General features: G+C 46.6%; 1 protein-coding gene across 1 annotated transcript; it reads right to left on the reverse strand.

Annotated features, from left to right (window-relative positions):
* Window positions 1-974: 974 nt before the first annotated feature.
* NPPA (natriuretic peptide A) lies at window positions 975-9,711 on the reverse strand. Its single transcript, XM_069741785.1, has 3 exons — window positions 9,247-9,711; window positions 4,998-5,321; window positions 975-1,990 (listed from the first exon to the last, which is right to left on the reverse strand). The coding sequence occupies exons 1-3, from the start codon at window positions 9,361-9,363 to the stop codon at window positions 1,958-1,960; spliced, it is 474 nt and encodes a 157-aa protein (XP_069597886.1). The 5' UTR covers window positions 9,364-9,711; the 3' UTR covers window positions 975-1,957.
* Between the last annotated feature and the right edge of the window lie 3,483 nt (window positions 9,712-13,194).

The following is a 13,194-nucleotide window of genomic DNA, read 5'->3' on the forward strand; positions in this document are numbered from 1 at the left end:
ATGACCAGAGCCGGCACTACATCAGGGTCGGGGTGCAGAGGTAATGACCACAGCCGCAGAGCCGACACTGCATCAGGGTCGGGGTGCAGAGGTAATGACCACAGCCGCAGAGCCGGCACTACATCAGGGCCGGGGTGCAGAGGTAATGACCACAGCCGCAGAGCCGACACTACATCAGGGCCGGGGTGCAGAGGTAATGACCACAGCCGCAGAGCCGACACTGCATCAGGGTCGGGGTGCAGAGGTAATGACCACAGCCGCAGGGCCGGCACTACATCAGGGCCGGGGTGCAGAGGTAATGACCACAGCCGCAGAGCCGGCACTACATCAGGGCCGGGGTGCAGAGGTAATGACCAGAGCCGACACTACATCAGGGCCGGGGTGCAGAGGTAATGACCACAGCCGCAGGGCCGGCACCACATCAGGGCCGGGGTGCAGAGGTAATGACCACAACCGCAGAGCCGACACTGCATCAGGGTCAGGGTGCAGAGGTAATGACCACAGCCGCAGAGCCGACACTACATCAGGGCCGGGGTGCAGAGGTAATGACCACAGCCGCAGAGCAGACACTGCATCATTGCCGGGGTGCAGAGGTAATGACCACAGCCGCAGAGCCGACACTACATCAGGGTCGGGGAGCAGAGGTAATGACCACAGCCGCAGAGCCGACACTACATCAGGGTCAGGGTGCAGAGGTAATGACCACAGCCGCAGAGCAGACACTACATCAGGGCCGGGGTGCAGAGGTAATGACCACAGCCGCAGAGCCGACACTACATCAGGGTCAGGGTGCAGAGGTAATGACCACAGCCGCAGAGCAGACACTACATCAGGGCCGGGGAGCAGAGGTAATGACCACAGCCGCAGAGCCGACACTGCATCAGGGTCGGGGTGCAGAGGTAATGACCAGAGCCGGCACTACATCAGGGTCGGGGTGCAGAGGTAATGACCACAGCCGCAGAGCCGACACCATCAAGGTAGTAAAAATGGATCTTTATTCCATAGAAGACAATTACAAGGTGTTTTGGGGTCTGGATTTTAACCCCCTCGTGACTGAAGCCGCTCAGTGACCACAAGGATAAAAAAAATAAATAGATTTTTTGCACATGATTTACATAATTCGGAGCGTTGTGTTGTGTGAACGGTGGCGATAATCAGGGATCATCAATTCCCCACATTAAAAAAATCCATGCAAAAGTTTTTTTCCCTTTCTCCGGGTGACAAGTGATATGGCGACTATCACTGCTCGTGCGGGGGTTGTCACAGCTCGTCAGAGACCCTTGGATGTAAAATCTGCCTTAATTTCTATGTATTGTGGGAAGCCCCCCTCATAAAGCAGCGTGTAGCAATGTATCCCCCTCGCTGTGTACTCGGCTGCCACTATGGCCACCACCGCGGCTCCTACAGATACAGTCCGCTATTATTATTATTTTACACCCAGAAACAGCGCCCCTCTTTGGCTATGGGCTGTTGCGGTATTGCAGCACTTTACACTGAAATACCAGACACAGCCGCCTGTCCAAGGTTAAGCTGTTTCTGAGAAAATATAAAGAGCCTTTAAAATGTCAGACTGCCCCTTTAAAACATGTCTGCTTTCTTGCAGATACAGCGCCACACAGGTACACAGGCTTAGTCTGGTATTGCAGCTCAGATCCATTGTAGAGGATGAGACTGAGCTGCAGTACCACACTCAACCAGTTGACAGAGGTGGCGCTATTTCTGGAAGAAAGCAGTTGCACAGTGTTTCCCACCACCCCGTCCCCCTGTAAGTCAGGACTCTGGGAAAGCTGGATGACAACCCCTGCAGGCGTCGAGCAGTTTTTCTGCTACCGCTATAAAATAATGGGATAGAAGTTGTAACCAAAGCTGACATTTTTCTTTTATTTTTGGGGGGGTTGATTGTCCCATTAAGGTGACGGCGCGGCCCCCCGCAGTCGTCCCCGGTCGTCTCTTAATCCTACGCTTGTTGAGCTTCGCTTTCTCTTGAAAACTGTGGAAAGAAGAAGAACAAGAAGGTTTTACTGAATGCACATGAAGCACAATGGGAGACAGGAAAGCGGGGGCGACGCTGCGCAGACACTGGGGGGGCTTCTCGGAGGGGATTGATTTACCCCTCGCTCATCATTGTGTCTAATAATGAAACACATAGAAAAACGCAGAAATAAAGGTCTAATGAAGAACATCGATTATTGTGCGCGGCATCTCCATTGTTGACGCCTCTAACCACAGTCAATATATATAGATAAATATATATATATATGTGTGTGTGCAGCGGGGGATGGTAATCGCCTCAGGGAGCTTTCTTTATGTAGTAGTAACTGAAGTATGCCTTAAGCCTTTGATTTCCCCCTTAAGTGGTCAGAAATCTACAGCTGCGGCCTTCAACTGTCATGGCATGCTAGGGGTTGCAGTTTCACAGTATCTGGAGAGTGATAATTTCTAGACTACGGTACTTTATTAACTTCTCTGCTGATTCTTTTCAAATATGTCTGAATCTTGTATTTCTTTTTAACTTGAAAGACGTGAAATTACCCCCTAGTGGTGGCTGTATAAATCTGTATGTAGTGAGCTCCCTCTAGTGGTGACTGTATAAATCTGTATGTAGTGAGCTCCCTCTAGTGGTGACTGTATAAATCTGTATGTAGTGAGCTCCCTCTAGTGGTGACTGTATAAATCTGTATGTAGTGAGCGCCCTCTAGTGGTGACTGTATAAATCTGTAAGTAGTGAGCTCCCTCTAGTGGTGACTGTATAAATCTGTATATAGTGAGCGCCCTCTAGTGGTGGCTGTATAAATCTGTATGTAGTGAGCTCCCTCTAGTGGTGACTGTATAAATCTGTATGTAGTGAGCTCCCTCTAGTGGTGACTGTATAAATCTGTATGTAGAGAGCTCCCTCTAGTGGTGACTGTATAAATCTGTATGTAGTGAGCTCCCCCTAGTGGTGACTGTATAAATCTGTATGTAGTGAGCTCCCCCTAGTGGTGGCTGTATAAATCTGTATGTAGTGAGCTTCTCCTGGTGGTGGATGTATAAATCTGTATATAGTGAGCGCCCTCTAGTGGTGGCTGTATAAATCTGTATATAGTGAGCGCCCTCTAGTGGTGGCTGTATAAATCTGTATGTAGTGAGCTCCCTCTAGTGGTGACTGTATAAATCTGTATGTAGTGAGCTCCCTCTAGTGGTGACTGTATAAATCTGTATGTAGAGAGCTCCCTCTAGTGGTGACTGTATAAATCTGTATGTAGTGAGCTCCCCCTAGTGGTGACTGTATAAATCTGTATGTAGTGAGCTCCCCCTAGTGGTGGCTGTATAAATCTGTATGTAGTGAGCTTCTCCTGGTGGTGGATGTATAAATCTGTATGTAGTGAGCTCCCTCTAGTGGTGGCTATATAAATCTGTATGTAGTGAGCTCCCTCTAGTGGTGGCTGTATACATCTGTATGTAGTGAGCTCCCTCTAGTGGTGACTGTATAAATCTGTATGTAGTGAGCTCCCTCTAGTGGTGACTGTATAAATCTGTATATAGTGAGCGCCCTCTAGTGGTGGCTGTATAAATCTGTATGTAGTGAGCTCCTTCTAGTGGTGGCTGTATAAATCTATATGTAGTGAGCTCCCTCTAGTGGTGGCTGTATACATCTGTATGTAGTGAGCTCCCTCTAGTGGTGGCTGTATAAATCTATATGTAGTGAGCTCTCCCTAGTGGTGACTGTATAAATCTGTATGTAGTGAGCTCCTTCTAGTGGTGGCTGTATAAATCTGTATGTAGTGAGCTCCCTCTAGTGGTGGCTGTATACATCTGTATGTAGTGAGCTCCCTCTAGTGGTGGCTGTATAAATCTGTATGTAGTGAGCTCCCTCTAGTGGTGGCTGTATACATCTGTATGTAGTGAGCTCCCTCTAGTGGTGACTGTATAAATCTGTATGTAGTGAGCTCCCTCTAGTGGTGACTGTATAAATCTGTATATAGTGAGCGCCCTCTAGTGGTGGCTGTATAAATCTGTATGTAGTGAGCTCCTTCTAGTGGTGGCTGTATAAATCTATATGTAGTGAGCTCCCTCTAGTGGTGGCTGTATAAATCTATATGTAGTGAGCTCTCCCTAGTGGTGACTGTATAAATCTGTATGTAGTGAGCTCCTTCTAGTGGTGGCTGTATAAATCTGTATGTAGTGAGCTCCCTCTAGTGGTGGCTGTATACATCTGTATGTAGTGAGCTCCCTCTAGTGGTGGCTGTATAAATCTGTATGTAGTGAGCTCCCTCTAGTGGTGGCTGTATACATCTGTATGTAGTGAGCTCCCTCTAGTGGTGACTGTATAAATCTGTATGTAGTGAGCTCCTTCTAGTGGTGGCTGTATAAATCTGTATGTAGTGAGCTCCCTCTAGTGGTGACTGTATAAATCTGTATGTAGTGAGCTCCCCCTAGTGGTGGCTGTATAAGTCTTTATGTAGTGAGCTCCCCCTAGTGTTGGTTGCAGATAACTGTTATGGTGTTGTCAAGCAGAGAAAGTAATTTAAAGCACAGTTTACAATCAGTGAATTTTAAAGGAACCTGTCACATCCAGAAAAGCTTTTTACTTGAAGGTATCGCATTAATCTGGAGGAAACCTTCACATTCCCCCTCCAGTAATTTTATATCTGCAAGTAAATAGCGTTTGAGAACCTGAATAGATTGCAACTTGTCAGAGCTGAGGATTTGTTACAAGTGTATCCAGTCTGTGAGACAAAGTGGTATCTCCGTTGTCCAGGTTGTGACATTGTATCAGTGCAGGCAAATTGTATCACAAATGATTGTGTCAACTGTAGCAAACCCCCAGCTGTGAGAAATATTGGCCACGGATGAGATTACAACCCCGGATACAAAGAAGAATTCGTTATAATTGGCTTTGAGTTTTCAGGAAAGTTTCCCAACGATTCTAGATCTCGACTTCCCTCACTTGCTACTGTGTCACTGTGGATATTAGGAGGGGGCATTATGGCGTTTAAAGACCCCCTGATCCTTACCCGGCGGCCGCAGCCCATGCCACTCTGAGAGCCAATCCTGTCAATCCGAGAGCCGAAGCAATCTGAAGACCTCCGCATGCTCCGGGGGGCATTGAGCAGCTCGCGCAGCTTGTTCTTCAGTGGAGAGATCTTCTCAGGCGGAGTCCAGGACCCTCTGCTGTAGCCCATGTCTGCGGGGGGCCGGGCGGCTTCTCCAGCCCATGATGGAGCTGAATTAGAAGACTGGAGGGGATCGGACGAATCATAGTTTCCAATAAACAAGTCTTGACCTTGGACTTCTGGTTCTTCTACGGGAAGTTTATCTTCTAAACGTTCTAGGAGACCCTACAGAAAAAGAAACGTGTCCACGTCACACACCGCTGCCGCCTGATAGAACCGGTGACTTCTATGGTAGCGTCACTTTAAGAGGCAAACACAGGAGCCTCGCTTTGTAGCCATCTTACTGGGGAATTGCCTTTTCAGCGATTTCCTTATTTATAGCTACTGGCGGAGTTGGAATTTTCCCGCAGCCACCCAGTGGGAATGATCAGAGAGGCTGATACATTGTGCACCGCTGCAATATCGGGGATCATAGTATAAACACTTAGAGAATGTCCTGGATATAAATAGTAAGGACAAAAAACTCCGGATAATATAGTACCAACAATGGGTGAGAAAAATACACCAACAAAAAGAGTGTAATCCTATAAATAAGGAAGTCTCGACGAAACGTGCGTTGGGGCGGCAGGGACCAACCTGATACCGGCACTTTGCTCTTCATTCTATTTGTGAGTATATCATGCCTCCATTTGCAGCTTAGCACCGCACTTTATGACCTTATTTTGGCCTTCATTTTTGAGGCACTATGCACTTTGCGTCTTGATGCAATGTCTTTAGCTGTAAGAAATTTATATATGGACATATGTTGTCCTGCTATACGTTACGGTCACTCTATGGAGCATTGAATTCCTACTTATTTGCTGTTTAGGGCATTAGGGGCTGGCCAGGTTTGTGTCCTGTTACTGGTTTCCAGTGGTTCTTATTTTATGTCTGTATTTTTATGTATTTATATTCTTCTCGGTGTACAATAAAATTATTTATAGGATTATACTCTTTTTGTTGGTGTATTTTTCTCACACATTGTTGGTAATATCGGGGATCATTCAAGCAATTGCTAATATTGCAATTCCCCAATATAAGATGTAGACCTGATTCCCATTAAGCCACTTATATACAATAAAATATGGACTAAAGGTCATAAAAGGCGCTGATGACTTTGGAGTTTTGGGGTCCCCAGATAATTTCTCACCCCCCTTGTAGCACACCATATAATCACTGGGGCTTTGTCTGCTGCAGAAATAGGGGCCTTAGCCACCCTGGTGGGTTACAGATACCAGCAGGGAACACTTCTCTCAGCTCCATAACCCCCATTACTTCTATGGAGAATGACCTTGCAGCTCGTTGTGGAGGTCCCATTTGCAGGGTCAGAAGGAAAGACCCCCAAACCATCACATGCACATGACATTTATGGCATCGCTGTCCTATTGTAGTGAAGGGTCTCCATCAGAGGTTTGGGCAGCTGTCACCGCTGATCCCCCCCATAAGCACCAGCAGGTTGGCATCTACAGTGGGCACAGGATCACTTATCCTGCAGACTATAGACAGGAGCGAGAAGATGAGCTCAGAGTCTGTCCACAATGTCCACGTGCAGAAAACTTATTGCAAATTTCAAAGTTTTTCAATGAGGCATGGAGATGAGTGGTACCAAAGGGAATGGAGATGAGTGGTACCAAAGGGAATGGAGAAGAGTGGTGCCAAAGGGAATGGAGATGAGTGGTACCAAAGGGAATGGAGATGAGTGGTACCAAAGGGAATGGAGATGAGTGGTACCAAAGGGCATGGAGAAGAGTGGTGCCAAAGGGAATGGAGATGAGTGGTACCAAAGGGCATGGAGAAGAGTGGTGCCAAAGGGAATGGAGATGAGTGGTACCAAAGGGAATGGAGATGAGTGGTACCAAAGGGCATGGAGATGAGTGGTACCAAAGGGAATGGAGATGAGTGGTGCCAAAGGGAATGGAGATGAGTGGTACCAAAGGGAATGGAGATGAGTGGTACCAAAGGGAATGGAGATGAGTGGTACCAAAGGGAATGGAGATGAGTGGTACCAAAGGGCATGGAGAAGAGTGGTGCCAAAGGGAATGGAGATGAGTGGTACCAAAGGGAATGGAGATGAGTGGTGCCAAAGGGAATGGAGATGAGTGGTACCAAAGGGCATGGAGATGAGTGGTACCAAAGGGCATGGAGAAGAGTGGTGCCAAAGGGAATGGAGATGAGTGGTACCAAAGGGAATGGAGATGAGTGGTACCAAAGGGCATGGAGATGAGTGGTACCAAAGGGAATGGAGATGAGTGGTGCCAAAGGGAATGGAGATGAGTGGTACCAAAGGGCATGGAGAAGAGTGGTGCCAAAGGGAATGGAGATGAGTGGTACCAAAGGGCATGGAGAAGAGTGGTGCCAAAGGGAATGGAGATGAGTGGTACCAAAGGGAATGGAGATGAGTGGTACCAAAGGGCATGGAGATGAGTGGTACCAAAGGGAATGGAGATGAGTGGTGCCAAAGGGAATGGAGATGAGTGGTACCAAAGGGAATGGAGATGAGTGGTACCAAAGGGAATGGAGATGAGTGATACCAAAGGGCATGGAGAAGAGTGGTGCCAAAGGGAATGGAGATGAGTGGTACCAAAGGGAATGGAGATGAGTGGTACTAAAGGGAATGGAGATGAGTGGTACCAAAGGGCATGGAGATGAGTGGTACCAAAGGGCATGGAGATGAGTGGTACCAAAGGGAATGGAGATGAGTGGTACCAAAGGGAATGGAGATGAGTGATACCAAAGGGAATGGAGATGAGTGCTACCAAAGAGCATGGAGATGAGTGATACCAAAGGGAATGGAGATGAGTGATACCAAAGGGAATGGAGAAGAGTGGTGCCAAAGGGAATGGAGATGAGTGCTACCAAAGGGCATGGAGATGAGTGATGCCAAAGGGAATGGAGATGAGTGATACCAAAGGGAATGGAGATGAGTGGTACCAAAGGGCATAGAGATGAGTTGTACCAAAGGGCATAGAGATGAGTGATGCCAAAGGGAATGGAGATGAGTGCTACCAAAGGGCATGGAGATGAGTGGTACCAAAGGGAATGGAGATGAGTGGTAACAAAGGGCATGGAGATGAGTGCTACCAAAGGGCATGGAGATGAGTGGTACCAAAGAGAATGGAGATGAGTGGTACCAAAGGGAATGGAGATGAGTGGTACCAAAGGGAATGGAGATGAGTGGTACCAAAGGGAATGGAGATGAGTGGTACCAAAGGGTATGGAGATGAGTGGTACCAAAGGGCATGGAGATGAGTGGTACCAAAGGGAATGGAGATGAGTGGTACCAAAGGGAATGGAGATGAGTGATACCAAAGAGAATGGAGCTGAGTGGTACCAAAGGGAATGGAGATGAGTGGTACCAAAGGGAATGGAGAAGAGTGGTACCAAAGGGAATGGAGATGAGTGGTACCAAAGGGCATGGAGATGAGTGGTACCAAAGGGAATGGAGATGAGTGGTACCAAAGGGCATGGAGATGAGTGGTACCAAAGGGCATGGAGATGAGTGGTACCAAAGGGAATGGAGATGAGTGGTACCAAAGGGAATGGAGATGAGTGATACCAAAGGGAATGGAGATGAGTGATACCAAAGGGAATGGAGAAGAGTGGTGCCAAAGGGAATGGAGATGAGTGCTACCAAAGGGCATGGAGATGAGTGATGCCAAAGGGAATGGAGATGAGTGATACCAAAGGGAATGGAGATGAGTGGTACCAAAGGGAATGGAGATGAGTGGTACCAAAGGGCATGGAGATGAGTTGTACCAAAGGGCATAGAGATGAGTGATGCCAAAGGGAATGGAGATGAGTGCTACCAAAGGGCATGGAGATGAGTGGTACCAAAGGGAATGGAGATGAGTGGTAACAAAGGGCATGGAGATGAGTGGTACCAAAGGGCATGGAGATGAGTGGTACCAAAGGGTATGCCAATAATTGGTACCACAGGGCATGGAGATGAGTGTACCAAAGTGCAAGCTCAGCTCTGCTGCATCTCTATACACATCCATATGTCACCATAGATTGTACAAAAGCACAGGATAAATTTCACTGGCAATCTCAACTCTGCTACATCTGCTCATAGGATAAAGCCATCTAACATGTCAGTCTGTCTTGGTCTTACCTTTAGATCGGACAGGTCTGATGATATCATGGAGCTGTACGCTGGACCTCCATGGACCTTGGTCAACGCCAGAAGAAGCAGAAGGCAAGTAAAGTCCCCAAGGATTGAAGTCCCCATGGCTAGTTAGTTCTCCAATCTAGTAGCCGGTCCCTTCCTTTATGTGTCCTGTTTGTATTGTGCCCTGTCTGTGCAACAACCACAACACTGCTTGGTTATATATGTGCCGGGCATGAACTCATCCACATTCTAGCACTTCCGAAAGATAAAGAGGCCGCTCTCAGGCCAGGAGAAGATTCCCTTTTAAAGTTATCCTTCCCTTGCCATCGCTGCGAGCCCTCCGAAGAGCCAACTTGCCCACTTGACCCCATGGCTGCTGGCCGCCTGACATTCCTGCCATAAGAGGCTTCTCGCCTCTTTCTCATGGAAAATCAGAGAATCCAACCTTTTGACCAATCCTCAGGATGTGCCGATGCCAATGGAATGAGGACAATGTGACCCAACTTCTTGCACTATTCCTGTACATCACATGGTTATTGGTGATATCGCAGCCAAAACCAGATGACCATAAACAGGCTAGAAGAGCAATGGAGGAGGGGGTAACTGCACCTAAATCTGAAGATCATAGTCTAAAGGAAACGGTTGTTAATGAGTGGTAATTGCCATTGGGTGGCGATTAGTGATGAGCGAATATACTCGTTACTCGAGATTTCCCGGGCACGCTCGGGGGTCCTCCGAGTATTTTTTAGTGCTCGGAGATTTAGTTTTTCTTGCCACAGCTGAATGATTTACATCTGTTAGCCAGCATAAGTACATCAAATTTGTGTATCATTCAGGGCAGGATCATATATACCCAGAATGGCTGAACGCCCCCTCGGCTCTTGGGGCATGTGCACTCCACGGACCCTGCTATGTGGCGGCTATGATAGCGGAGGTGTCAATCTGGGGGTGGTATTGAGTTTTGCATTACTGCGTAGATACCTAGTGTGGGGACAATGTGTCGGAATATAATTTGGGTTATATTCTGCATCATTAGGTTTGGAAACTTAGACACAACATTGTCTTAAAGCAACCCTGCAATCAGTGGCGTAATGACTGCCCAATGGGCCGTGGTGCAAAATTTGGACCTGCCCCCCTTCTCCACCCCTTCATGTTGGTCAGATGTATGGGCCCTTGTAGCATTCTAAATCCTGTTAAGACATGCATGTTGCCCCTTCCCATTATATAGTAATGTTTACCATCTTGTACTAAAGCCCCCCATCCTGGCCCCTTCCTGGTATATATGCCCCCATCCTGGGCCAATTCCTGGCATATATTCCCCCTACCATGGGCCCCTTCCTGGTATATTTGCCCCCATCCTGGGCCCCTTCCTGGTATATATGCCATCCATTCTGGGCCCCTTCCTGGTATATATGCCCCCACCCTGGGCCCCTTCCTGGTATATTTGCCCCCATCTTGGGCCCCTTCCTGGCATATATATGTCCCCCATCTTGGGCCACTTCCTGGTATATATGCCTCCCATCCTGGGCCACTTCCTGGTACATATATGTCCCTCATCTTGGGCCCCTTACTGGTATATATGCCCCCCATCCTGGGCCCCTTCCAGGTATATATGTCTCCCATCCTGGGCCCCTTCCAGGTATATATGCCCCCCCCCCATCCTTGGCCCCATCTTGGTATTTATGTCCCCGTTTCTGGTATATTTGTCCCTCATTCTGGTATAGACAGTGAGGGGGAGGGGCAATGGACCGTGGTTAGCATTTTTACAATATCTCACTTTGACCAAGTGCTGAGTATTTTTTTTTTAAGTATTCACCCCCTTTTTCATTATGTTACGATTTTGCATCACTATCAATTTTACTTTTTTCAATCACAAAAAATAGGTTTAAAAGAGGTGAATAAAAAACCTTAAAAATTGAACCAATTTGCATCTACAGCTGCCATGCAAAGCTGTGTGTCTCCATGGTAACAGACTACAGACAACCCCTGTGTAGTCTGATTCTGCAGCTATGCTTTTTCCTTCTGCCCACTAGTATTGATAATTTACATTCTGTAGGGGTAAATAGATAACAGATTGACAGGATGCCAGATATGCACAGGATCCGACTACATAGGGCTGGTTTGTAGTCTGTTACCATGGAGATAAATAAGTCTGCATAGCAGCTGTATTCACAAAATAGCACAAATGTTAGAAAGGTTTTCCTTGTTTTGTATAGATGAAGCTTCATTCCGGACCTAATACAGTATATACTCACTGCCATCTGCTCCATGTATTGATGCGTGTGGGAGTGTATATATATATATACTGTACAGAGCAAGAGTGCAAAGAATGCCAAGAGTGTGCAAAGCAGTCATCAAAGCAAAAGGTGGCTACTTTGAGGAACCTGGAATATAAGACATAATTTCAGTTGTTTCACACTTTTTTGTTAAGTACCGTATATAATTCCACATGTGTTAATTCATAGTTTTGAGTTTTGATGCCCTCAGTGTGAATGTACAATTTTCATAGTCCTGAAAATACAGAAAAATCTTTAAATGAGTAAAAGTTTGCTCTGTACTGTAGATATATATATATATATATATATATATATATATATATATATATATACTGGTATATATATATATATTCAAAAGGGAAATTATCACATACAGAATTGGTGCTTGGGCTTCCATGTTACAGAACTGTAGGCACTGTTCTTACAAGTAACATCACTATAATGTCGGAGGGAGTAAAGAAATGCAAGTCCCACCCCTGGTTCCTCGTGGGCGTGTCTCTAACTCAGCTAAGGGCCTCCTACTTTTGAGTAATGATGGGCATAATCTCACCCTTTTTTTAGCTTAGGACGGTCTCAATTTGATCTGACTATTTAGAAAATCAGGACAAGTCCTCCAAATTTTAGATCATGGTAGAGTCCAGAAGCAGTGTACAGATGCCATTTTATGGATATGTACAATGTGACCTATCAATTACCCCTGAGCCTGGGCCCTTATTGCCCTCTAGATATCATGTACAGCAGATAAAAGGGTAACTTTAATCTTTTAGGCCTCAAAGCAAAATTTATAACCTGGCCCTGAAGTATGATGCATCTGTCACAGGGTTACCGCGACAGTGTGGAGCCAGAAGACCGCAGCGTCTGATTGCTCCTACTCCAGCGCTGAGAAGAAGCACTTTATTTCTTCTGGCATAACAGGGGTTAATCGGCCATGTTGGGAATCCCTGTGCTCACAGCTGAGCTTGGTTAGCCACTCCCTTCCCCTTTATAACCTGGGCTCTGTTACTAATCCTTGACAGAGCTAGCATTTGCTGCATGGCTAATGGTGGGAGAGGAGCACATATGAGGAGAGTTGAAGGAGTTATCTTAGACTGTTGCTTGGTTTGTATGCGTGGTAATTCCTTATCCATCTTTGTTTTTTGTTTATTCCCTTACCTCTATGTCGTGGAACATTCCTCTGTTACATGTGAGTAAATCATTTGTATTCCTGGAGTTTTCTGTTAACCCTTGTTTGTGTTGCCTTGTTTGTCAGGTTAGTTTACTGCGGTGCAAAATAGCACCCCCTCTTCCCTGGGTGTGGGAACAGAACAGACGGAGGGCTAACTCAAGAGATAGGGCAAGAATGGTGGCCCCGGCATCTTCACCTTCAGAAGTATCCCGAGGAATAGGGTGAGCTAGGGCGCCCCTTAGTGTTAGAGACAGGGAAGGAGCCTCTGGTCCCAGGTCACCCGACAGCTGTGTTGTGACAGCATCATTTTTAATATTGCTCTTCTTTTTGGGACCCCTGGAGCTGCAGGGCCCGATGTGACTGCAGTTTCCCCCTTCCCATTATAGTTATGCCATGGTCAATGGTAACATAATAAAATAATGGCCGTCTTACTACAACCCCTTCCAAAATATCCAACAAAAGGTTTATTTTGTATAATTCTGTATCATTTACGGACATCATAGACGGAAG

Source organism: Ranitomeya imitator, chromosome 10 (assembly GCF_032444005.1).
Source record: "Ranitomeya imitator isolate aRanImi1 chromosome 10, aRanImi1.pri, whole genome shotgun sequence".
NCBI classification, from domain to species: Eukaryota; Metazoa; Chordata; class Amphibia; order Anura; family Dendrobatidae; genus Ranitomeya; species Ranitomeya imitator.